Source organism: Aquarana catesbeiana, linkage group LG03, assembly GCF_042186555.1.
Source record: "Aquarana catesbeiana isolate 2022-GZ linkage group LG03, ASM4218655v1, whole genome shotgun sequence".
In the NCBI taxonomy this organism is placed as follows: Eukaryota; Metazoa; Chordata; class Amphibia; order Anura; family Ranidae; genus Aquarana; species Aquarana catesbeiana.
This window is the reverse complement of record NC_133326.1, coordinates 115,208,776-115,235,765: the sequence shown is the minus strand read 5'-3', so window position 1 is coordinate 115,235,765 and position 26,990 is coordinate 115,208,776. Positions and strand designations below refer to the sequence as shown.

The 26,990-nt window shown below is 41.9% G+C and overlaps 1 protein-coding gene across 6 annotated transcripts in view; it reads left to right on the top strand.

Annotated features, from left to right (window-relative positions):
- The window catches only part of SIN3A (SIN3 transcription regulator family member A), a 112,302-nt gene that overhangs the window by 58,823 nt on the left and 26,489 nt on the right, over positions 1-26,990 (top strand). For 3 of the 6 annotated variants that reach the window (XM_073619029.1, XM_073619027.1, XM_073619028.1), the window contains 4 exons: positions 4,005-4,178; positions 8,628-8,720; positions 20,264-20,358; positions 22,734-22,932. In XM_073619029.1, the coding sequence (XP_073475130.1) occupies positions 4,005-4,178; positions 8,628-8,720; positions 20,264-20,358; positions 22,734-22,932 (561 nt within the window). Of the gene's footprint in view, positions 1-4,004; positions 4,179-8,627; positions 9,044-20,263; positions 20,359-22,733; positions 22,933-26,990 lie in introns of those variants that run through there. The other 3 variants (XM_073619031.1, XM_073619030.1, XM_073619033.1) reach the window with 3 other exon arrangements.

Genomic DNA, 26,990 nt, shown 5'->3' with positions numbered 1-26,990 from the left:
CAGCTTGGGACTCAGTGGACAGATGTATGTGAAAGGAATGCTGATTAATGAGATCTGGAAAGCCCAGGTCTTTCACCCAATAGTTTGTCTTGTTTTGTTGTACTCTTTTGCTGGGTCATTTGGGGTGTGGCTGTATTCCAGTGTTCTACTATTGTCTGTCTGCCTTGGATATTATGGGATGTGTATGTAGATTAGCTGTGAGATTGGTGGGGCGAATTCCTCTAACAGCTTTCCCTGCTAATTGGACAGTCTACCCCGCCCGGAATGCAAAGGGGGGGGGGGAGGAATTGTCCTGAGTATTATCTGTGTACCTGTGTTTTCTTTTCTTTTTTTTTCTTTTTTTTTTTTTTTTTTTTTTTTTTCAATAGACAGTCCCATGTTCAGCAACCAAATGAGTATTATCTTGATTGTGGTTGGAATATCTGATATCTATATTCAGACTGGGAGGAAGCGGTATATGACGAAAGCACTCAAGCGGAGTGTGGGACGTTTCGTTGCATGAATTAACTAAAAGTCCTGTCTACCACCATTACAAGCAGCTTGTATTTTTTATTGAACTTCCAGGGTGCTGATGAGCGCCCTCATAGGTTACTGACACTTCTGCAGCTGAGCAACTGTCAGCCCGTATGGAGGTATGGGCAAAGGGCTGTCAGCAGTGTCCGCATGAGCCAGACACCATACCCATGATCCACTAATTGTGGATGCAATGCTTTGCAGGCTCCTGTTTACACAAATAATAAATGCACAATTTTTTTTTCCTTCAAAGCCTTGTGCATTTTATTTTTATTTTTTTACTGAGGGTGAACTTGGCCTTTAAACACCCTCATTGCTATGGTAGCCCAAGTCCATGCTGTCATTGCCTAGGCCAGTGATGGCGAACCTTGGCACCACAGATGTTTTGGAACTACATTTCCCATGATGCTCAACTACACTGCAGAGTGCATGAGCATCATGGGAAATGTAGTTCCAAAACATCTGAGGTGCCAAGGTTCGCCATCACTGGCCTAGGCTGTAAGTGACATTGTGGATCTTTGGTCAATGTGTGGTGTGTGTTGTAGTTGGCAGCTTGTGATGGAGAGATAATAAATAAATATATATACAGTGGCTTGCGAAAGTATTTGGCCCCCTTGAACTTTTCAACCTTTTGCCACATTTCAGGCTTCAAACATAAAGATATAAAATTTTAATTTTTTGTGAAGAATCACCAACAAGTGGGACACAATTGTGAAGTGGAATGAAATCTATTGGATATTTTAAACTTTTTTAGCAATTAAAAAACTGAAAAGTGGTGCGTGCAAAATTATTCGGCCCCTTTACTTTCAGTGCAGCAAACTCACTCCAGAAGTTCAGCGAGGATCTCTGAATGATCCAATGTTGTCCTAAATGACTGATGGTGATAAATAGAATCCACCTGTGTGTAATCAAGTCTCTGTATAAATGCACCTGCTCTGTGATAGTCTCAGGGTTCTGTTGAAAGCGCAGAGAGCATCATGAAGACCAAGGACACACCAGGCAGGTCCGTAATACTGTTGTGGAGAAGTTTAAAGCCGTATTTGGATACAAAAAGATTTCCCAAGCTTTAAACATCCCAAGGAGCACTGTGCAAGCGATCATTTTGAAATGGAAGGAGTATCAGACCACTGCAAATCTACCAAGACCTGGCTGTCCCTCTAAACTTTCAGCTCAGACAAGGAGAAGACTGATCAGAGATGCAGCCAAGAGGCCCATGATCACTCTGGATGAACTGCAGAGAACTACAGCTGAGGTGGGAGAGTCTGTCCATAGGACAACAATCAGTCGTACACTGCACAAATCTGGCCTTTATGGAAGAGTGGCAAGAAGAAAGCCATTTCTCAAAGATATCCATAAAAAATCTTGTCTAAAGTTTGCCACAAGCCACCTGGGAGACACACCAAACATGTGGAAGAAGGTGCTCTGGTCCGATGAAACCAAAATCGAACTGTTTGGCGTAAAAGCAACACAGCTCATCACACTCAACACACCATCCCCACTGTCAAACATGGTGGTGGCAGCATCATGGTTTGGGCCTGCTTTTCTTCAGCAGGGACAGGGAAGATGGTTAAAATTGAGGGGAAGATGGATGCAGCCAAATACAGGACCATTCTGGATGAAAACCTGTTGGAGTCTGCAAAAGACCTGAAACTGGGACGGAGATTTATCTTCCAACAAGACAATGATCCCAAACATACAGCAAAATCTACAAAGGAATGGTTCACAAATAAACGTATCCAGGTGTTAGAATGGCCAAGTCAAAGTCCAGACCTGAATCCAATCGAGAATCTGTGGAAAGAGCTGAAAACTGCTGTTTACAAACGCTCTCCATCCAACCTCACTGAGCTCGAGCTGTTTTGCAAGGAAGAATGGGCAAGAATTTCAGTCTCTCGATGTGCAAAACTGATAGAGACATACCCCAAGCGACTTGCAGCTGTAATCGCAGCAAAAGGTGGCTCTACAAAGTATTAACGCAAGGGGGCCGAATAATTTTGCACGCCCCACTTTTCATTTTTCTATTAGTTAAAAAAGTTTCAAAAATCCAAAAGATTTCGTTCCACTTCACAATTGTGTCCCACTTGGTGATTCTTCACAAAAAATAAAAATTTTATATCTTTGTTTGAAGCCTGAAATGTGGCAAAAGGTTGAAAAGTTCAAGGGGGCCGAGTACTTTCGCAAGCCAGTGTGTGTGTATGTGTGTATATATATATATATAGATAGATATAGAGATATAGATATATATATATCTATCTATTTCTCCCTCTAGATATAGATATAGATATATATAGATATATATATATATATATATATATATATATATATATATATATATATATATATATATATATATATATATCTATATATATATAGATATATCTATCATACATGCATTTTTTTTTTTTTTTTTTTTTTTTTTGCTAAAAGCATTGATTTTGGGTTCATGTAATATTATTTTTTTTCCTAAGGAATATATATGCTGGGCTTTGAATCCCCTACATTTTTTTTAATTTGTATTTTTGTGTATGTTGTATGCCATTGGCTCCTGCTGCTGTCAGTTGCAGCCAATGAGAAGAGAACAGGGGGCTGGGCAGAGCCACACTTTCTTTAAATGGACACGAGTGCGGTTCGGGAGCGAGCCTGCACAAGTGCCCGCATATTAAGAGGCTTGCTTGTGGGGGGCATTCAGCAGGGGGAAGAGCCAGGACCACCAATGGGGGACCCAAAAAAAGATGATCAGGTCTGCTTTGTGCAAAACCATGACATGTTTATTATTTAAAAAAAAAAAAAATACCTTTTTACTTTTTAGAATCACTTTAAGCTTTTTATCTGTAACGTGTAATGCTGCAATCCCCCCACCCCTTTTAAAGTGTACATAACCAACGTAAAACGGAATGCAATTAAATAAAAATTGTCCATTCAAACCAATAGATGGTTCGAATCTCAGTTGGTTCAGCAGAGACTGGTTGAGATCCGAAACCTGTATGGGTGGGCTGATTGTACCCAAGTCAATCCATCGATTAACTTTGGTACAACCAGTATGCTGAATTTTGACATGCGATTGCCAGTTGCTAGCAATAATCACTGTTTTGAATAATGCTGACCTCTTCATTGTCTAAAGTAGCCTTTTTCAACCTTTCTAACATGGAAGTACCCTTGAAAAAAAACTTTCTGTTCTCAAGGAACCCTTGTTAATTCCTATATCTACAGTTCACAGATTTATTTGTATGATAGTCTTTGGGGAAAAATGCTCCTTACATTTTGTGGTCTTTGTGAAGAATCACCCCATTACAGATATCCATTGACACCATTTATTAGCTAAAAGCTATTTATCTGAAAGGCAGAAGTTGTTCTTTGCTCAAGGAATGCCTAGTAACCTCTGGAGGGACCCTGGTTGAGAGAGGCTGGTCTATGGCATTAGTATATACTTCCTCTGTCATTAATACTGAAGCATCACTATCGACAACCCCTTTTTTTTTTTTTCCTTCCTGTAGCTCCAGCACATAGTTAGTGATGAAATCTGTGTCCAAGTGACTGATGTCTACCTCTCTGAGAGCAGCTGCAATTCCACAGGGGGTCTTCTGGCTACCCAAGCCTCACGCAGTCTGAATGAAGCCAACTACCAGCGAAAGTCCGAACAGCTAATGTCAGATGAGAACTGTTTCAAGGTAAGGGGGTTTTCCTGATGTTTTTAAGGGTGTTGTGATTAAAAAGAGCAGATATCCCTTCTGTTGTAGAACAATGTTCAAAGAGGAGGTACAGTCTCCTGTGTAAAAATGTAATTCTACAGCTACAAAAACTATAGCTGCTGACTTTTAATAAACAGCCACTCACCTGTCCCAGGATCCAGCAGTGTGCCCAACCCAGCCATTTTCACCTGTCCCCAGTGCCGGTATGTTAAATGTGGGCACCTGGCTGTGAGAGGTTGTGGCTTCATAGCTGGGCGCCCACTGCACTGCACATTGTGAATGGTCCAGCAGTCTTCTGCCCACCTGTCACGGGGGGAGGGGGGGGGGGGGGGGGGGGTTAGAACTTCCAAATCCACTCGCCTAGGGGAGCAGAGCGGAAACGACATTTCTTTACTAGGAGCCGGGGTTGAGGCCTTAAAGTGGAACATCCCCTTTTGGGTGGACCTCTGCCTTAAGCTTCCTGTTGTCAGGATTCTAATTAATTGATGGCTAATAAAAGCAGTCAACAATGAGCATTGTTAGAACCTTGTTGGCCCCACTAGGGCAATTTTTGGACCCACATTAAAATACTTTGAGGATCCAAGAATATTAAATTGGTTTTCCATGGCTTATACCTTTTTGTCAACTCCCTTCCCTCTTTACGTTATGACTATCTCTACCTTTCCTGCTGGTTTTTACTTTAAAGCTTAACTCCTAGGTAAAATAAAATTGAACCTTACAGCAGGGCTCCCCCTGCACAACAAGATTTAAGGGCAACAGAAAAAGGAGGGTTTACGTACCTTATTTCTCACTGCCTAGCTAGACATTGGTTTTAGATATTCATTAGTCTCCGGCGCTCTGGGTTGTGGGCAGGCCCATTACATCCTCACTTACTTACAATGTAAGACTTGTTTCATCACGGGGTTAGGGTTGTATTTGATATGTGCAAAGAGAGATCACACAAATACTTAGTAGTATAACATATTTTTTAAAAGTAATAACAGATAAATAAAATATTAGAAAATAGAGCAATGGTACTTAACTAAATATGCAGTTTCTGCTGCAGAGTCCCATATGCGTACGCAGTGTGGCATACTGGTGAGCACGCATGTGTGATTGCAAGCTCTCAAGACGAGACTGGCTTATTCCAGTTTGGGCCATGGTACATAGAGGCTAGTATGTGAGTAAATGACCAATCAAAGTTGATTGGACATTGATCTCACCCTTAAAGGGGGATAGTAGGCTGGTCATCCTGCATTCCTGAAACCTTATGTCAGTTAAGGTAAAACGATACATATGTTCCTATATGGCTCCTTGGCCAGGTTTAGAATTCATTATTACAGATTTGTGAGACCACTAGACAACTTTAACTAAGGAAATATGTAATATGCAATTTCCCTATCGGGACTGTAGGTCCTGTGTTGTACTTGAAGTCATCAGTTTCTTTGATGGATGGAGTAGTGAAGAAAAGTGGCTTTAGGGACCGGCCGCGTGCCTGGGAGAAAGCCTTTGGGAGCATAGAGTAAGGGAAGTATAGCTGCTTTTGATCCCCCTAGACAAAAACAAGCATTTAACGCTAGCAGTAAGCCCTACTGCAAGGGTCAGTTTTTGTTTTAGAGTTGAGATTTATTGGTTCTGCGGAGCTCATTAGTGAATTAGCAAATAGCTGTGGTATGAGATATGTAAATGTATTTTTCCAAGGACATCGCTTGCTGGGGCTGCATAATTTTAATACTGCTTTTGATGTCCTTCAAGTGATGGAAAGATTAACATTCAGTAATTTTAGACTGTTTCCTATGAACAATCATTGTCACCAGAAAAGGCTGTTCTTTATAATCCACTCCTTTGCAAGACTGCACAAGAGTATATCAAATATCTATTGATTTCTTCGTATTGTGCAGGAGTTTTTTTTTTTTTTTTTTTTTTTTTTTTTTCTTTCACACTGGGGCGGTAGGGGGTGTCGGCGGTAAAACAGCGCTATTTTTAGCGCTGTTTTACCGCGGTATTCGGCCGCTAGCGGTGCAGTTTTAACCCCCCACTGGCGGCCAAAAAAGGGTTAAAACCCCTCGAATAGCGCGGCTATAGCCGCGGTATTACCACGGTATGGCCGCGCTGTCCCATTGATTTCAATGGGCAGGAGCGGTGAATACACCGCTCCTTCACCGCTCCAAAGATGCGGCTGACAGGAGATTTTTTCTTCTCCTGCCAGCGCACCGCTTCAGTGTGAAAGCCCTCGGGCTTTCACACTGAACAAACAGCGGAGGCTGTTTAGGGGCGGTTTGCAGGCGCTATTTTTAGCGCAATAACGCCTGCAAACCGCCCCAGTGTGAAAGGGGCTTCAAGCATTAAGGGACACAGTAAGTCAAGTACAGTCTTGCCTAAAGGAGGTTTGAACCCTGGCAAACAGAACAATTGTAAGCCGGCCACTGTACCCCTGTATAACTATAACCCCTCTCCTAGCCAGCATGCCTCATTTTTTTTTCTGCTAGGTTCCTGGGAGGTTTAATACCTTGTCTTCAGTTTGGCTGAAATTGGTTTATTGTATTTTTGTTTTTTTCTTTTTGATGGAATTTTTTTTCTTTGTAATTTCAATGAAGTGCCTCACTAACAACTGCTCAGCTGGTCTGTATGTTGCTGCTATCCAGATAGGCATTTCCGCAGTCTAGCTTTGGAGGCTTTACACAGACCCTGCTGGACTAGACATGGGGCTACCCTGGCATGTGACCTTTTAACACTGGGTTCTGCTTTGCGATACTTTCCAGTGTGTTAGCTGTGGAGTGCTTTTTAGGTCCAGAGCTGTGATGGGACCCTGTCTCTGAGGACTCACTTTAAGGCCCTTCACACTTGAGCTACTTCACTGTTTACATTACTGACCACCTTTCAGATTTCCCACCACTGCTGGTAAAATTTGGGTCTGGGAAAAGGCTCTGCTGCCATCTGCTGGATGGAGGAACACATGTATGCACTCAATGCTCTTTCCTGCCATTCAACCTAGAGGAAGCATCCCATAGGTCTCTGGTCTTATTTCACCAACAGCCTACAGTGATTTGTCGATCCCTGGCTGCCTTAAACTCATTTGCACCAGCTGCCTGGGTTTGTGAGTACTTGAGACCATGCCTCACATTTCGGCCTAGCATCTTACCACAACAGGTCTTTGCTAAGATGCAAGGGGTACAGTCCTGCTGCCACAGATGCCCTCAGCCCAAAGTGGTTCTGGTGGGTTGACTCTGTATCCTCAACTGTAATCTGGAACCCAAATTTGTTATAGCTTCTTCATATAGGAGTCATTCTCAGCTCCTTCAGGTGAGGTGGAGTCCTCCCCTATGTCTGCAGAGACCTCAATTTCCACTCAGAACACAGTGCCTGCAGAAAGTGTAAGCACCCCCCTTGCCGAGTTTTATCTATCTCTGAAGAGATTTAGTTAATACAGGCATTTATATAGCCCCGGAAATTTTAAATCTTGCTTCGGAGCAACACATCCATCTATCGGTGGTTTTAAGTTGCAGACATTTCCATGTTTTTTCTTGGTGACCTGTCAGTGGCTGTTGCTGGACATTTGCTTATTGACGTCCTTCTTGTATCTAAATACTTGGACGAGCGAGAGAATAATTTTTTTGGGATTTGTATGCTGGGTAGAGGACGGGTGGGCTGGCTTACAATTTTCTGTTTTGCCATTGCCCAAATCTCCTGTATGCTGCATTATAACCTGAGTGTATCTAAACTCCTGTATCCATCAACTGCAAAGAAATATAATTTTTTGGTAACTACTGCACATCTTCTTATCCCTGTCAGAACTCCTGACTGGACTGTCCTGTCCACCATTGGAGTTTTGGGTGTTCCCACCCACTTTTGTATGTTCCAGCACCTATAACAAGAAGAATGGGTACTTCCATTAAGAGCCACGACAGCTGTGCCCGGGTCTCCAAAAGTTAGAGGGAAACCGTAAGGGTCCTTTTACACGGGCGGTCTGCCTGGCGGACTCCGCTTTGCTCAGCGGGGGGATCCATCTGAATCCCGCTGAGCAGGCAGGTGACAGGTCCGTCTCCGCTAACTGCAGAGACGGACTTGTCAGAGCCCCGCTCTGTTCTATGGGGAGATTGGATGAAAACAGACCGCCTTTCCGTTTTCATCCGATCTGATCCACCAGACTGATGGAAAATAGGTTCACCAGCCGTCTGGATTGATTAGATAGCAGCGAGTGTGAGCGGACAGGTCACCGCGGACATCCAGTGCTCCATAGGAGTGAATGGAGTGTCCGCTCAGGTCTGCCTGAAAAACGGACACAGACCTGATCAGAAAGCCTGTGTGAAGGGGCCTTAGGTAGTTTAACTATCAGCTTTTACATAACTGAAATCTGTTTTGTGTAGACTGACCCTGTAAGTAAAACTGACTAATGATCTTTTTTCCCCACTGACTGATTTGTTTTTCTTTTTGTTTCTTTTTTTGCAGTTGGTGTTCACCCAGAGTTGTGGGCAGGTCCAATTAACAATTGAATTGCTGGACACTGAGGAAGAAAACTCAGATGACCCAGCGGAGACCGAGGTAAGCCCGACTCGCGCCTGAGGGGCTCTCGGTTACCGCCACCCCTGGCAGGACCCCAACCTCCAGCACCTCCTGGGGGATGGGACACAGGGGGGCATGTGTGAAACCTAGAAAATCCACCTTCTGAGATCAAATCACAGCCCACCCCGGTCACACTAAACCTGCAGTGCGTGTACTGTCTGAATCTCTTTTTATAGAACTGTAAATAATGTTGCCCATCTGTGGTTTGTTACTGAATCCAGAAAAGACAAACTTCCCAAAAATATCCAAATATTTTGGAGCCAGAGTTAAATTGTAATATAATAAAACTTGTTTTAACGATCCAGGGTGACTCAGTGATTTGTTCTGTTTTCTTTTACTTTCCATGCCTTTTCTTTCCATTCTATCTTTCTAAATATACTAATATTCTTCCTCTGTCTTTAACCCTTGGAAACCAAGATGCTTTAGTATGTGTAGCTGTCATTGTTAGAAAATTTTAAAGGGGTTTTACATTGAAACGTAACATATATTCTCTATTTAACACGGATAACCCACAATCAACAGTGGGGTGTATGTTTGTTGAAATTGCCTGGCTGACAAAGGCCAACTTTGAAGATATAAGTGTCAAGATATTTGAATAGATGAATTCTGATACCAGGTAAAATATCCCAGTACTTGCAGGTTCTAGTGATCGCCTCCCATTTAAAAAAAATATGTTCAATATTTGTTTGGCGGAGTCGATGTCATCTTGTCCATTTAGGACGAAGTGATTTGTGTCTGCCAGGATTCCCCTTCAAGGTATATTTGCGATTTTAATGCCTTTGTTGCCTCCCTGCACCATTGGAGCCTTAGCTTTAGTGCTCCGATGAAGCAGGTGGTCTGGTCACTGTCATGTTTGTGGGGCAGTGAAGTCATTCAAGCACAGAGGCTCTGAAACCAGAGCTTAAAGAGCAACTTTGGGCAAAAGTTTTCCCATGCAGTGGAGCTGTGCCTGCACTGCTCGTCTTGTCTAGGTGTGAAGCGAAGGCTTATATTCACCTGATCATTTGTTCCACCAGAAAACAGCGCTACCCCCCCGGTCCAGTGGTGGACTGTTCTGGTCTGTGGAGCCTGCTCTGGGCTTGATGACGTCAGAAACAGTCCACAACTCAAGACCACCAGAGGGAGGGGATTGCCAGACCGGTCTCGTGCTTGGTGGATCGAAGGATTAGGTATGTAAATCTCCTTTCTCCTCTCCCCTAGAGAAAAACCAGCAGTTTACTTGTGCGGTGCTGACACAGGCCCACTGCATGAGAAAACTAATATTTATATATATATATTTGCATTGGCTTTAACCAGGGTGGACTCCTGTACCTGGGAGGTGGCAACAAAAGCATTGATCCCTAGATATACTTTCCTGGGGGAAAAAGGGGTAGGCTATCAACAGACCCTGCCCATTCAGGGAAAAGTGACTGGGTCTTCCCATTCCAAAATCCTATGTAAGGATGTCTAAATTTCTGTGTGCCATAATAATTGCTTTAGGACTCAATACTGATAAAACCTAACTTTTCAAACAATATATTAGAGGAAAACACATGGTAAGCTTAAACCTCTCATTCGTTCAGAGGATCAGTTACTTAGAGACCCATTTTTAAGGCCTTACATTTTATATACAATGCAATTGTTAGTAATCAAATGTGATATCATCACATTTTCTGTATTGAGCAGCATAGGATTTGTGATGAAATGGTAAAACCAAAGAAAATGAGCTCCCCAACTTGCATAAAGGAGAATTTGCAGTCCTTGAACATAACAATGTATTCTAGTGTGTGTATCCTCTAATCGGCTGCTTCACTTATAAATCGGACTCTAAAATTCAAATTTGAGTTTTCTGTGATGGTATATTCAGGTAAAAAGATTTTATTTAATCACTTGGTTCCAGGAGATTTTACCCCCTTCATGACCAGGCCTTTTTTTGCTATTTGGCACTGGGCTACTTTATGGAATGCTGTACCCAAACAAAATTTTATATCATTTTTGTTTTTCACAAATAGTTTTCTTTTGGTGGTATTTGATCACCACTGGGTTTTTTATTCTTTGCGATTATAAATGAGAAAAGACCGTCCATTTTGCTTTCTGCTATAAAACTTCCAATAAAAAATAAATAAAAAACTTCATACATTTTGGGCAAAATGTATTCTGCTACGTCTCTGGTTAAAAAAAAAAATCCCAATAAGGTGTACATGTTTGTGTGAAAGTTTTAGCGTCTACGAACTAAGGGATATTTTTTTTTTCTAACCTCTAATGGTGGTGATCGTTTACAATCACAGAGCTCTGTTCTGTGAATCACCACTGATCAGCAGGTCCCGGCAGTCAATCATTGGCGAGACCCGCCGATTGGCTTGTGCTGTAACGAAGTACAGCAGGCAGGCGCATGTGTGACGTACTAGGTGCGTGATCCAGCGCAGAGAGGGAGCTTTGCAGCTGTACTAAGTTAATTATCTAAACAAAACTTTATAGTTGTTGACGTGGCATTTCTAGACAAAAACTATAAATATCATTATAGATATTGTGTTCTTTGGAGGACAACGCAAAGAATGCAGTCATCAGTTGAAATGGTTTCAGAAAATGATGCGTGCTTGTAATGGCTACAACACACTACAGTGTACAAAAATGTTTTGACAGAGTACCCTTTCACAGTCTTGAAGATCCACTTTCCTGCATTGAGTTTCTACTGGCCTCAGTTCACTGTGATAAAAGGAGGTTAGCACAGGTCTGCAAATTTTAGCTGACCAAGAATGCAGTTTCTGTATTTTTTGGTCATCAGATTTGTGCAGTTGCACCAGCATGCGATATGTTGGGGGTAATCTTAATAAAGAGGCATCAAATTCTGCTGGCAGCTGTCTAAATTTAGCACAGGAGAGCTGGTGTAGAATTTTCGTGCCCATTTATTTATAAGATTAGGCCTCTACTCTCCAGTAGTTTTTGTACATTGGTAGGTATTTGGGGTTTAAAGCAAATCTGTCTTGAGAGAAGTTAGGTGGCTTTCGTTGACAATCTTATAGAAATTCTAGTTGCCTGGCAATAGTTTCCCACTGCCTTCAGTACTTTCTGAGCTATTTACCTGAAACAAGTAGATCATCAAAGTCGGAAATCCTTATATGCACTTTCAGAAGGGTTTTTTTTTAATGGCAGCCTCCATTTTTCTCTTCAGAGCACTTTGTAAAATCTAAAGGAACTGGCTATTTGCTGTGCACAGTGTAGAATTGTTGGCATCTGCAGAACAGACGCCACTTTGTGGCTTCCTCTGGATTGCACAGAGCACATTGGATGAAGATGCACATGGAGTTTAACACATTCAAATATTTTGAGATCACAAGATCTGGCACATAAGGGCCTTGATTTCTATGCAAGCTAAATAATAATTTGTGGAGCAGTCGCTAAAGGTTCCATGTTTGTATGACAAAAGTTCCCTTCATCAGACGGTGGGCCTAGAGCAGAAATCCCCACTTTGGTACCTGTCAGAATTCTGATGTTTCCCTCTCTTGTAAATTAATATGGTATGGTAAATCTAACTGTACTCTATCCAGTGCAATGTTTGAAATTTCTTTATCTGTTTCCCATGTACTTGAATGTGCCCCAGTCAGAATGTGTCATTTATTACCAAGATACCAGGTTCACCCCAATAGTAAATCTCAGGCACAAGTGTACTGGCCTGTGCATGCAAGAGCAGTCAACTTGAAACCAATGTCTCCCGAAACATAAAAGGAACTGCTTAGGTGGTCTACATCTCCAGCTCCTGCCAACAAAATGTGGATGTACTGACCCTTACGGCAGATGTCTAAATAAATTTAACATTCTGCTTACATGGTATCCTTGCATTGTAGTAAAAATCTTAAACATAGCTTAAAGTAAAACTGAAGGCAGAGTTTTTTTTTGCTATCTGTGTCCTATTTAGGAGTTTTCACTTCACTTCACTTCACTTCCTGCCCCATAGCTAAAACAGGGAGTGAGGAGTAATTCCTGGTAGTCAGTTGGGTCCCTGGAACTAGCGTCCTCATTGGAAGATTTCCCCTCTATTCCTGTTCTGGCAACCACTTAAAATGTTGGCATTTTCTTTCTCATTTGGTAAAAAATGGTCACCAGGGGAAATGGTGAGGGTCACTCTCTCTCTAACAAGGACACAGCAATAAAAACAGTGACAGGTGTTCCTACGCCTCACCACATTTAAAACTAAAGTTTTGCCTCCAGTTACACCTTAAATCCTGTATTCTTGTCTGTAATTGGCAAATGTGACCAATGCCAAGGTAGTTGTCTCAAGATTGCTGCCACAGGCTACGATGGTGCTGATGTCAAAAGACCGCTCAGTCATAACATCTGGCTGGGTAGTTGTACCAGAACAATCTCCTAGTGTTGGTCCTCAAGATCCTTTACTTCAGCAGACTGCAGTTCCAGCTGCCAGACAGATGCAGATCTTTTTACTAATAAGGCACGGCTTTAGACTGTCATCACTGGTTAATGATATCAAGCATATTACTAAAATGTCAGTGTGTGACTATGTATTCTTTAAAGTCTGAACAAAGGTGATTTGATTTGGTGTCATTGATTACTTAATTCTGAACACAAGCCTAATCATTGATGCTTTATAAAATGCACCTCCTAGTAGATTTTGATTGCAAAGCTTTTATTTAGTTTTTAAGCAAACTAATCAACTTAATACTGAAGCGAGTTGAAAATGTTCAATCTCCATTACATACGAGCCAGTCCAGCCCTGAAGATGCCACATTTGTAGGGCCATTCAAAACTTGATTGTTATAACTTGTTGAGGGAACATGTGATGTTGAAGTGTCACCATGTCCCCCTAGTCAGTGGTTCTCAAGTCCTGTCCTCGGGACCCACTAACAGGCCACATTTGCAAGATAACTGAACTGCATCAGAGGTGATATCATTTTCTGCTCAGTGATTGCAGTATTCTAGTCTGCATCTCCCAAAGGTAATACTTAAAATCTGGCCTGTTAGTGGATCCTGAGGCAGGAGTTGAGAACCACTGCCCTAGGTCCTCTAATAATATTGTGAAGCACAAGACAGACATCAGAAAATTTAAATCCTTCTAGATCACTTCAGGATGACCCCTTTTACAGGTATAGCTATGAAAAAAACATTAAAAATAAGTGTCTATACTGTTTAAAACCCAGTAATACACTGTGTCTCTCTCCTCTGCACATGCTCAGTTGCTATTTTTTGGCACTGTCGAATTTGTAGAGGTTTATCTGACAGCCTTAAAGCAGGCTTTAACTCTCCTATTCTTTAAAGCCAAGGGAGCTGCTTCTGTTTGATCTGCAACTACCATGGTGCTGCACATTTGATCATTTGACACCAGCCATTTGATGGTTTGACAGTTAGGTTGAGGACACAAGCAAATGGGACAGTTAGCAATTTCGGCATTCCAGGAATGTAATTGTTGATGTTTTTGGTTTCGCTTTAATTTACTGCTGTTCGGGTGCTCTGGGCTTCAGCAAAATGGCAGCAAGAAGAAACAGTAGCAATCCTGGAGGCAATTTCCAGCGCACACTCATTTTGGTAGCATCATTATTAATGTGGAATGTATGCTCCTTGCTAAAGAACCTTTTTGTTTTTGTCAAAACATTATGGGTAAAGTTGTGCTTTAAACTGTTGAATTATATAAAATGACAGCATACTGTTTTCTTATAATGAAGACACCACACAACCTGGGTTCAGAACAAAGTATAAACTGACCAACAAGTGATGTGTCTCAGTAGCATGAGATTAAAAGTTTTGAATTGGCCCCAGCCTGAAGTGGAGAAAATTTATAGTCTTAGCAGGAAAAACCGGAAGGTATGGAACACCTAATAAATGCTGTATTCTTTGCCATATTTAGAACTAAATATTAGCGTCCATTAGATTGGCTAGGGCTGCATTTAATCTTTGACATTATACATTTTCCACTGAAATGTATCGAGACACATTGACGCAATTTCTAAAGAAAAGAGTAAATTCAGCCTAAAAGGTAGGAACTCCATACAGCGCGAGAGTTCTGGGTTTGGTTTTCAGTAACTTATAGTGGCAGCTAAGTAGGTTCCCCTCCTGTGTAGGAATGACTTTTAGGTCACTCGTGTGAATAGGCCCGTGTTTCTTTGCAAAGTACTGTGTGTATGTGGGTATTTTTATTATGAAGCACCCATCTTATGTAGATCTGTACCCACACATCAATACTCTGAAAAAAAATTGTCCCTGTACTTCAACCAGCTCTATCACCCAGATGTGTATTTATACCTCTTCTACTAGCAACTCCTCCTGCATTAATGGAAACACTAAGCATACATTGTTTCTGGGGCCAGAATTTGGTAGGGATACTACAAGTATAGCTACAAATGTTACATCGAAAGAATTTGGAGCTTTTAAAATAAGTGGCCCAAAGTTTTATGTGATTGACTTTTTATTTTACTTTTCTCTACTTAAGCTACATTGCTACTGTCATTTGTAGAAGTATCATATGCAGACTAACTAATTTGACTTGTATATTCTACTGAACACTTAAAGGGGGTTGTAAACCCTCGTGGTTTTTCACCTTAAAGCATTCTATGCTTTAAGGTGAAAAACCTCCTGTGATGCAGCTGCCCTCCAGAGCCCCCCTTTTACTTGTCTGAACCCGGTCTTTCCAGCGATGGGGACGAGCACACCAGCTACAGCCGGTGTCTCGGGTCCTGACTGGATAGATTGACAGCAGTGCAGCCATTGGCTCTTGCTGCTGTCAGTCAAATCCAATGACGCGGTGGACTGGGCCAAGTCCTGCTGTTTGTGTAAATAGACGCAGCAGCAGAACACGGGAGTGCAGCTGCACGAGTGCCCCGAGGGGAGAGTGGCTCTCCAAAGGGGCACTCAAAGAGGAGCCAGGAGCGTCGCTGAGGGACCCCAGAAGAGGAGGATTGGGGCCCCACGGTGCAAAACCAACTGCACAGAGGAGGTAAGTATGACATGTTTGTGTTTTTTTTTTTTTTTTTGTTTTTTATTGTTTTTTTTAAATGAACCTTTTGGATATCCTTTAAATCGGTCATCATACTAAAGTCTTCCTATTTTTACAAGCCTCTTATTTTTGCTTATCAGAATTTTTTATTTTATTTTGGTGGAAAGCGAGAATGGGTTACCTTGAGTCATTGGCCTACATTTCCTTAGGAACCGTTTAGTACCTTGGGACATGCAGTACCCAGCAACCCTTAGTGTTTGAGATAGAGCTATGTATGGTTAAGGGACACCGTAAAGGTTTTGTTACATAGTTGGTCTGGTTGAAAAAAGTCACAAGTCCATCCAGTTCAACCAATAGAAGGGGGGAAAAAATGTAGTTTGTTTTGGAACCTTATAATGTTAAGTGGCCTAATTCATTATTTGGTGAAATTCATACAGAAAAACCCAGTTTGAGATATGACCTATAGTACCAGACTGGAAGATCTGAAGAAAAGTAATTGAAGTCCATGCATAGATATGAAAGTGTCCATGGGCAAAACCTAGTCTTGTGAATCTAGAAGGTTTTGCTTGGATCAGTAGACTATTGTATGCCCACGGACTCTGTGATCTGTGCAGACCTTATTTGACCGATAGATCTTGGTGAAAGAATTGGATATCCATGTTTTGTTTACCAAATTATTCATTCTCTACCGAAAAATAAGTACAGTGCCAGAGATAGTTCATAAACGTGTACTCCAAGGCAATACTGGCGTACATGTTTGTGACACATCATTCACTTTGTCAACGGCCACATTGACATTGTAGTAAAGCATACAACATGCTTTTTTTTTCTTTTTTTTTTTTTTTTTTTTTTTCAGCAAGGTACAACATTCTGCCTCTTCCAGGTACATGGTCTCTTGAAACTGCTGCTGGGTGACCCTTTACATTTTTCCTCCCTACCCTTATGATTGGTTTAACTCCTTTGCTTTCCTAAAAGGATCCTGTTAGAATGGAATGATAAAAGTTGCCATTGCAGACTTGTTTTTGAAAGTGCAAGCACCAGGCAACATTACTGTACTGCATTGTAAGTCTACTTTGTGTGTATCAAGTATCCTGATATTTCTCTAGCTGTGTGCGGCCAGTGTCTAACTGGGTTGTGAAGCCTCTGTCAAGATGACATCCCTGGAGCCACATCCAGTGTAAGAACTGCCATGCTAATGCACAAGTTAAGAATGGGTTTGCCTATACTTCTATCCTAACAGGTTCCCTTTGTGCAAAAAGATACATAGTTTGTGTTATGTTATATGGCGGATTTTGGTACTGCAGTGGTAAAAACCTTTCAAGTCAAATGGGTTGGAAAGTCTTGGATGCATTTCCAAACCATTTAGAACCTCCCCTATGATGCACAATATAATGCTATGTATGGGTCTGAAGAAAAGGATCTTTTGAGGCTGTGATTGTTTTTGTATATACTGTTAAAGTGTTACTAAACCCAGAACAGTAAAATCAGTCTGTATATGCAGTAAAGCATACTTGTTATGCTCGCTGTGCAACCTAAGGGGTTAATCCTCTGCATTGTGTAAAAAAGGCTGTGAGATCCTGTCTTCTCTGATCCTTCCCTTCTTCCACAGTTTCCAATCCATTTCCTGATGGTACAGAGCCTTGGGAGCACTCTGCACATGCTCAGTCCAGTGTGTATTGCTAGAGCGTTTTTCTTGGGAGGGTGCATGTGATTGTCACCAGGCTAATCAGCACTGTCAAGACAGAGGATCAGGGGTCATGCAGCCTTATAGGACAGTCGGAGGAGAATGAAAACTCCTACAAGCTTTAACCAGACACTGATAGAAGTCACAAAACTATTATATGCTGCTGATGAGAAAAGGTATTTAGCAGTATATAATAATTGCATTTCCATGTACTGTTGGGGACCAGATATAGTGAATGCAGGGTCCTGGGTTTAGTAACACTTTAAAGTGGTAGCAAACCGCAGTTGATTGGGGGTGGGGAACCCTGCAAGGCAATTAGAACAAAGACCTCCAGCGTCGTGCTGTAACCGCTAAGAGGGATGACCTCTTCCTTCCGGATTCGTGTCCTCCGGCTACATGAGTGGCCGGGAGCGCAATGACGTCACTCCCGCGCATGCACGAGAAAGCTGCCATTTACGGCACATGCTCTGAAGGTCTGGCACTGTATGTGGACCTTCAGAGTGCATGTGCCGATAATGTCATCGGCTGCATGCACCCTGAATATAATCTAAACTGCAAGTTTAGGAGATAGTCACAGTAACTACAGGTAAGCCTTATTATAGGCTTACCTGTAGGTACAAGTGGTAGTACAGAGTTTACTACCACTTTAAGGTCAATCTACAGAAGTGTTTTTCAATCACAAAAAGTCACCCTTGTGCCTTACTACATTGAGTTGCTGAAAGCAACACCTCACTACTTTGCTGATATCTAGATGATCATGACTAGTTGAGTAATGCTGCACTTGTGTGCTATCAATCTCAAATGAGTCTAGGGAGAAGTACATGACTGATCACAGTAATAGCAGTTATTTGCTGAGACTAAACATTGGCCAGGAATGGCCACTTTGATGTAACTTTTGTAATCCAATCGGGGCCCAAAACAGATAAGTTGTAAAGTGCAATTGCCAATTTTGGGTATTGGTGGTTATTATTATTATTCAGGTTTTATATAGCACCAACAGTTTGCGCAGAGCTTTACAACATGAGGGCAGACATTACAGTTACATTACAATTTGGTACAAGAGGAATCAGAGGGCCCTGCTCGTTAGAGCTTACAATCTATATAAAAATAACAAACATATATACTTGCCTCCTCTGTGCAGTAGTTTTGCACAAAGCATCCTGGATCCTCTCCGTCCCCCCCCCCCCCCCTTCCAGTGTCCCCACAGCAAGTATCTTGCTATGAGGGCAGCCGAGCTGCAGCTCTGTGTCCATTCAGGCCCAGTTAGGCCCCACCCCCTCTATCTACTGATTGGCTAACTGACTTTGGCGGGAGCCAGTGGCGCCGCTGCTGTGTCTCAGCCAATCAGGAGGGAGAGTCCCAGACGGCTGAGGCATTCGTGGACATCGCTGGATATAGATGTGGCTCAGGTAAGTATTAGGGGGGCTGCTGTACACAGAAGGCTTTTTAACTTCATGCATATAAAGCACGAAGATAAAAAAAAACCTGCTTTTACAACACCTTTAACCTAAACACCAAAACAGCACTGTACCATAGCATGGGAAAGGCACATATAAGGAGAGGTAGTAGTGCTGCGCACCCCAGATAATGTTATGGGAAAGTTCCCCCAGAGGGATTTTTTTTTAGCAGCGAAGTAAATAAAAAGTAGATGTATTTTTCCAATTGCATCATCTTTTTATTTACTTCGCTGCTAAAAAAAAAAAAAAAAAACCCTCTTGGGGAACTTTCCCATAACAGCACTGTACCTTTTTTTTTTATTGCAATACACTAGTGTAAGTAGATGCCGAAACTTGACCTGGTATGACTGAAGAGTGGGACACCTCTGTTTGGGAAAGCTCAGTTGTCAGCAGGTGAACTCTAAATTGCAGATGATTTGAATGAGGCGAATCATTTTGCTTTTCACAGCATCAGATTTATTTAATGATTCAATAATCACGTTCAATGAATTAAAAACAGTTGAATTCCCCTGTCATCTTCAGAATATTTGATTTAAAAAAATTGAGATAAAACTGCTTTTATTTGGTAGAATGTTTGCAGTGCCTTCCTTAGATTCACATCTGTGTCCCTAATATTGGTTGTATGGCTTATTCCTGGTAATACAATAGTATACAAATGAATGGGGCATGTCATTCTTTATTTTGGGAAGCTCGGATGCTTACAAAACCAGAATATAGAAAATCCAAGCTTCTCTATAGCCTTTTTGAATTGGTGCTGAAGGCTAGCATAAAGGGTAACCAAAGGAAAAACTTTCTTTTTTCTTTTGGATGAAGTAAGGGAGGGCTATGACGCACATCAATGGGACACAGATGGGAAAAGAAATTGGAGATTTCCCTTCACTTCCTGTCCCATAGCCAAAAAGAAATCCCTCAAGTGAGGGAATCCCAGCATGTCATCAGACTTGGTGTCCCCATTGGAAGAATTCCCCTCTATTGGTGGTCTGATGCGTGGACTTCTTTTCAATGAGACAAATAGTGACTCCCCCCTAAGGGGGCCACAGACAGCTGTCATGTGTTCTAATCCCCCTCCACTGTATCCACAACTTAAATATAAATATATATATATATATATATATATATATATATATATACATTTTTTTTTTTTCACTTTAAGGTGTAGAATAATTATGTAGTTGGCTTTTGAACCTACATACTTGGCTAAATCTGAGATTTTGAAAAAATGGCGTTGCAGAAATAAAGCCAAAGTCTCTAAATATATACTGTCTCTTGTATGATGATTTTTTTTTTTCTTTGCGAAGGGAGATCTCCACACTGGCTTTTTAGAATCTGATATGATAAAAGCAGTTTTGCCTCCTTGGTGCTTCTTTGCTGTGCTCTACCTATTCTGTGCTTGCTGGTTGTGGTTCCTGGCTCTCTGGGCTCTGTCACTAATTCTGCACCCTTTGTCTTCTATTTTAAGCGTTGGTCGGACTATGTGGAAAGATACATGAACTGTGACTCTACTTCCCCAGAGCTGAGAGAACATCTTGCACAGAAACCCGTTTTCTTACCCAGGTGAGCTTACCTTCAGATATCCGTGCCAATTCTGTTATCCTGTGTTCCATGTTTCTTTGTCATGTTAGCCGCCTCCACCTCTGCTGGGAAGTCAATCCAGTAACCATATCTTCCAATTTAGTCTGTTTCAGTCTTTTTGGCTTCATCAACCTTTTCATCCTACAGTATTTCCTTCCTTTGTCGCTGTAGTTGCCCACTGCTTTTGAAGCCTTGTGTGATCACCTAAATATGTATACTTGACCAGTTCCTGCAAATTATGATGAGAAACAAATATAATCTTTGCTTTTATGACCGGCAAGCCTGTGTACATTCCCATAGTCTCTTCTGAAACAACTTGCGGACCAGCGCCGTACCCGTATTTCAAGGGGCTATACCAGATGCAGGCATCATCCTGGTACCTCCTCCTCTTCCCTTTTTTATATAGAGCCAGCAGTCAGCTAGCTAGCCACTGGACTTATTTTACAAGCAGTGGGAGAAGACGCTCTCCCACCCCCTTGCCCTTCGTCTCCGCAGCGTTCTCGGGCTCTCCCAAGCGACAGCCCGCGCCTCTGCCGGTTGATCGGAGAGCCGAACAAAGCTCGGATTGGCTGTTGGCTATTGTAACCCGGAAGCGATGACCTGACATCAAAAGCATTTGAAAACACTGACCTTGGTTTGTTCGAATGCTTTTAAGAGCAGCGGAAGGTTCTGGGGTCTTATAGACCTCAGATCTCTCCATAAAGAGTACCTGTCACATGCCTATTGCTGTTACAAGGATCTTTACATTCCTTGTGACAGCAATAAAAGTAACAAAAAAATAATTAAAGCAACAATGTAAATAATAAAAAAAAGTGCCTCACACGCGCGCAAACAGCGATTGTCAAACATGTGAGGTATCTCCGCAAACGTCATATCATGGGCAGTAATTCCAACACTAGACCTCCATTGAAAATCTAAAGTGTAAAGCCTGTAAAGGCTTTTAAAGTGTCTATGCATAGTTGTCTGTTGCCGTAGCACAGGTGTGTGCAGTTTTATAGCCTGATATGTTTGATATCTATTTACTCGGCGTAACATCATCTTATGTATTTTACAAAAAAATTGGGTTATATTGTGTGTGTGTGTGTGTGTGTGTGTGTGTGTGTGTGTGGTTTTTTTTTTTTTTTTGTTTTTTTTTTTTAACATTGTGTTTGAAAAACCATGTGACCTAATAAAAAATCGCAAAACCCACTAATTTATTCTCTATGGCCTCTGCTTTAAAAAATATGTTTGGGGGTTCGACGTAATTTTCTAGCAAAAAATACTGATTGTTACATGTAAACAAGAAGTGCCAGAAAAGGCCTGGTCTGGAAGTGGGTAAGCTTGTTACCTAGTGCAGAGATGAAGAGAAAACGGACTGTTCCTGAGCTCAGTTAGTTTATAGGTGTGTATGTATCATGAGTGTATTGTATCAAGCAATATAAGTTTTAAAAACAACAGTAATAGGTGTACTTTAAAAAGAGAAAAATTCGACTTCATCATACTCCACTGTATAAAATAGTATAATCCTTTCAACTAATAAAGAATTGAGAGCAACGTAAATATATCATTTGAAAATATTTAGTATACAGAACAATAAGCCTTAAATGTCCTACTTTCTTAATTTATATATTGATATATTCAGAGGGGAAAATGTTTCTAGGTAACTACAAATGTTGCTGTATTGAACCAAGTTCCAAAAAATCTCTGAAAGTTCCAAAATCTTTAGTATAAGTATTCACTAATTCTTATACGGCTTCTTCTGTAACACAAGTGTCTGATGCTGGGAAGTGTTTGGATTCCACAGATGTGACTGACAGACTGATTACATGTCTTAAAAGCTGCCCTTGTCTTCGGCATAAGGTGGATTACACCAGACAGTAATTGGTACTGGCATTAATTCACATAAAATATCCATAAGAGTTGCATATACTCCAAAAATGTTTATTTCTTTAATATGGAAGCAATTGATAGACGTAGGGGGAGCTGGGAAACATTCTATAATGTGAAATCTCAATGTACAGAAATTGTTGATTTTTGTAGCACGTTTTGCATTAAAGTGGTTGTAAAAGTTTAACCTTTTTTTTAAGGAGGGGGTGGGGCTGAGCTGCACTGTCTCAGCTTGGGAGCAAGCCTGCATGAGTGCCCCTATAGCACACATCCTCTGAAGTGGAGGATCGGGGCTGCTCTGTGCAAAACCATTGCACGGAGCAGGTAAGTATAACATGTTTGGTATTCAAAAAGTTTAATCACTTTAAACTTAGTGTATGAAGCATTTATAGAAGAATTATTCCATGATTTATAGAAACCAAAACATTTGTAAAGCAATTTCTGTACATTTGCTTATTTTTTCCCCTGGCCTACAACCTTATGTACAACAGGAACCTGCGCAGAATCCGGAAATGCCAGAGGGGTCGAGAACAGCAGGAGAAGGAGGGCAATGGAAAGCGGAACCTGGAGAACCTAGAGAGTCTGGACAAGCTGCAGTGCAAATTCAAGCTCAACTCTTACAAGATGGTGTATGTCATAAAATCTGAGGACTACATGTACCGTCGCACGGCCCTGTTGAGGGCACAACAGGTAGGTGTGGATGCAACAATTTTTGAGGTGTTTAAAAACAATTGGCTAAGGATAAAAGGACAGATTATGATCCAGGTATATCCTTTATAGTTTTGGGGGGAGCACAGCACACCTCTAAGGCATATGCCATGCCACCAGGCTTTTGGACGGTAAGAAAACCGAAGACCCCTCCTTGTTTTCTATACACTCTGCACAGCCAGCCATCTGCAGTGTAGCTTGGTGTCCAAAGAGGTAGGGTGCCTCTGCCCGCTCTGCTGATTGAAAAATGAAGATCTCGTGCTGCTTTCAATGTCATACCAAATTCCCAGTTCTTGAAGTATCGCTTCCACAGCTAAGTGTATGCTCAGTGTTTACCTTCACCCTTCAGCTTTGGATATTCACTACAGCCTTTGCTTTCATGTCATTGCACACGTGTGACCTTCTGCATGCTCAGTGTCACACCACACCCACCAAACCTTTGAGATGAATTGCAGCCTCTGTTTCTTCTCCGAAAATGAGATTCAATGTAGTGTAGCGTTTACATTCCACTATTCTATGGAAAGAACGGGCCATTTTTATCTCCCTATTATAGCTGTTTCTGGGATTTGTGTAGTGTACCTTACCAGGGTGATCGCTGCATGCAGCAGTCACCCTGCGCACTGGTGGCAATTATTGACACAGTAATGTTTAACATCACTAAAGTGTCACTTTCTGACCCTGCTTAGACCCCTTTCTCTCCAAATCGGCTGGGGAGAACCTTTGGTACACTAAAGGACACTTTATGACTGCACCTCTGGACTTGGTGAGTAGAGTGCACACCTAGCATTTCTTTTCTGCAACAGAAAGGCTGCATGCCTACCATTCCAAGCTGCCTACAGGTCCTGGCTAAGCAATAGACCACAGGAATGCACTACTGGAACCCTGACCATCTCACCCCACAGCTTGACAACCCAGCGCCCTTCTGACTAGCCTTTAAGGTACTGCATTTTTTCATGTTTAACCCTAAACAACATTTCACTGCCGTGGTGCTGTCTGAGCATTACGCTTGCCTAATTGGGCCTCTTGTCTCTTTACTTCTGGCAATATGTCTGAGACTAGTATAAAGCAAATTCACCAGACTGCATTTGGCAGGCCACTTCTGACCACAATGTACTCTGTACCCAATGCAGCATTGCCTTTGTTATTGGTCAGGATATCCCACTATGTGACACTTGCAAGACGCCCTTTTGATAACAGTAGCGATACCCATCTTGAAGCCTTCACTGGAGATTTAACAGTGATGATACACTTCTTAAGTGCAAATCTGCTCACCTTAAGAAGAGAATTGTCAGGCTAATTCAAGCAGTATTTGGGACACTCAGATTTGAGCAGTCAGTCTTGCCTAACAGTATTGAATCTGCGAAGATCGTTTTTTAGGAAACACAGAAGTTTTTTCCAAATCTTTAGGAGTTTGGGGCGCTCCCACGTCTAAGTAGTATAACAGTCTGGCAAGGCCTCTGTCAGCTGCTTTGCTTCTTAGCTCTTCCCATAGGACCTGCTAAAAAAAATAGTTATCACTTTCAGTAGACCTGCGTCAGACTGTAATAGACCCACCAGAGTCCTGCCTCAGCAAGCCAACAGTCGTCCCGATTGCAGATTCCGCATCCTTTAAACACCCTGTGAACAGAAACATGGAAATGCTTTTTAAACTTTTAATGGATCATCGCCTTGCATTAGGACCTAAGCTCTGAATAGTCTTCCCAATACTTGACTGACCAAGTAAACCAGCAGGGTTCAGGCCAGCAAGTTTTCTGTGATAATACAGCATATTAAATGGTTGGGGGAAGACTGAGTCTCTTAGTACTTGTTTTACATCTTCAGTGTCTGGCATCTGGGTAAAGTAGGTAGTTTCTACTGGTTACAAAACTGAGTTACTATCTTTCATAGGAAGCATTGGTGCTGCTCATCTCAATGTTTTTCTGGATCACTTTCTGCACCTCACATTTGGGGAAATTCACTACCAGTTTGTGTCCCTAACTGAGTATTTTTATCAAAATGCATGTCTTGTTGCTGGCTCCACTTAAAACCAGGGGCATCCTAAATGTGTAGCAAGCATACCTCTTTGACCTTCTCATCGGGACGAGGTTCTCCAGTAGCTGTAACCAACATAAAGATGGGCCTGGAACCAACTGTTAAGCTGGCTTGTGAATTACCCGAAGTCGGGTTTGATCCCAGTGCAAGACCTGAAATACCTGGGCATGCTGCCAGGCATTTTCCTTCTTCCTTCAAACAGATCAGATCTCTTTTCTTCAGGCTGAACATCACTCTTCCTTCTATACATATGCATGCTGATCCTGAGACTAATGATCTCGGCCTTCCAGGCAATCCCCTTTTCTCAGTTGTACATCAGATTTTCCATCATATTTCAATCAAATGAGACGGCCCAGAACTGCTGTGGTTGCTCTGGTAGCTTGCTATATCTTGGGGATCTATCCTTCCTTTTTTTTTTTTTTTTTTTTTTTTTTTTTTGGAAAATTCTTACCAGGGACCCAATCCACTCTGGTTGGGAAGGAGCCCTCACCTCATAATGTAAAGGGTTGCTGGATAAAGAAGGAAAACTGCCTGCCATTTAAAATTTCAGAGATCCAAGGGATCTGCCTGCCTCTCCTCCACGAGCAATCTGCTTTTGTTGAAGGGTTTAGTCTAATAATACCAACATAGTGACCTACAATAAACTTCAGGGGGGGAAAATGTCATATGGGAGGTAGAGAGGTGGCTTACTTCCTGAGTTGGGCAGGAATGTCATTTTTCAGCCCTGTTGTTGGTTCACATTCTATGGTGTCAACAGCTAGGCCCAGGAAAAAAGACTCTATATACTAAGATGTGTTTTGTCTAATTTGCAGTATACATGGACCTCCATGGCATTGTGCCACAATCTGAATGTTCAAGGGTTCATAGCCCAGACCAGTGACCCGCTTTTGGATGTGGTTCCACATAATTTGTTCTGTGGATTTTATATTCACTTGTTTTCTTCCCCTCAAGTTGATTCCATACTTCTTAAAGCAGATCAAACAAAAAGGGATCCCTGTCATCCTAGTAGCCGTAGACTGGCTAAGAAGAACCTGGTAGTCAGGTGATATATCTGGTTGCCGAATTCCCATGATCTCTGCCAGACCAACCAGATCTCTTTTCTGGGGCTATTTCTGCATTCTGCTTTGGTTATTAACCCTTTGCCGCCTGCACTATAGCCGAATGATGGCTACAGCGCGGAAGGCTAGTTCTGGGAGGCCGTGCTATAACTGGAGGACACTGCTGATCAGACTGAAGTAAAGAGCCAATCAGCAGCTCTTTACCACGTTATTGGCTGTATCCATTCACAGCTGATCATGGATGTAAATAGAAGCCGGTTATTGGCACTCTTCATGCTGAGAGCGAGAGGAGAATAGAACCGATAATCTGCTTCTCCAAAAGGGACATCTACACTGTTCATCAGTGCAGTCAAATCAGTGCTGGCAGTCAATGCTGGCAATCAGTGCCTCCTCATCAGCGTCGCCTATCAGTGCAGCCTCATCAGTGCACATCAGTGAAGGAGAATTACCGATTTCCAAAATTTTATAAGAAACTATGAAAGTTTTTGTTTATCAAAAAAAAAAACCCAGTGCAAATTAAATACCATTAAAAGAAAGCTCTATTTTGTGTTAAAAAAAAAAAAACAAAAAAACATTTTTGTTTGCACATAGTGTTGCATGACCGTGCAATTGTGATTCAAAGTGCGACCGTCCTGAAAGCTGAAAAGTGGACTGGTCAGGAAGGGGGTAAAAGTGCCCAGTAGGCAAGTGGTTAAAACCCAGGCTCTAAAAGCATGCAGGCTGTCTCACGGCCTGTTTACAGTTCAAAAGCCAAATGCAGATGTCCAGCCTTTTCTGGACTTAAAGGGTCTTCACAAGTTAATGAAGCACAGATATTCAAGATGGACAGCACCCAATGGGTAATTTTCCAGAATCTTGTGGTAAAACACAAAATATTCCATGGACTCATGATGCCTCATAGCTTGGTGCCTACTTTCCAAAAAGGGGTCATTTGGGGGGTGTTTGAACTGT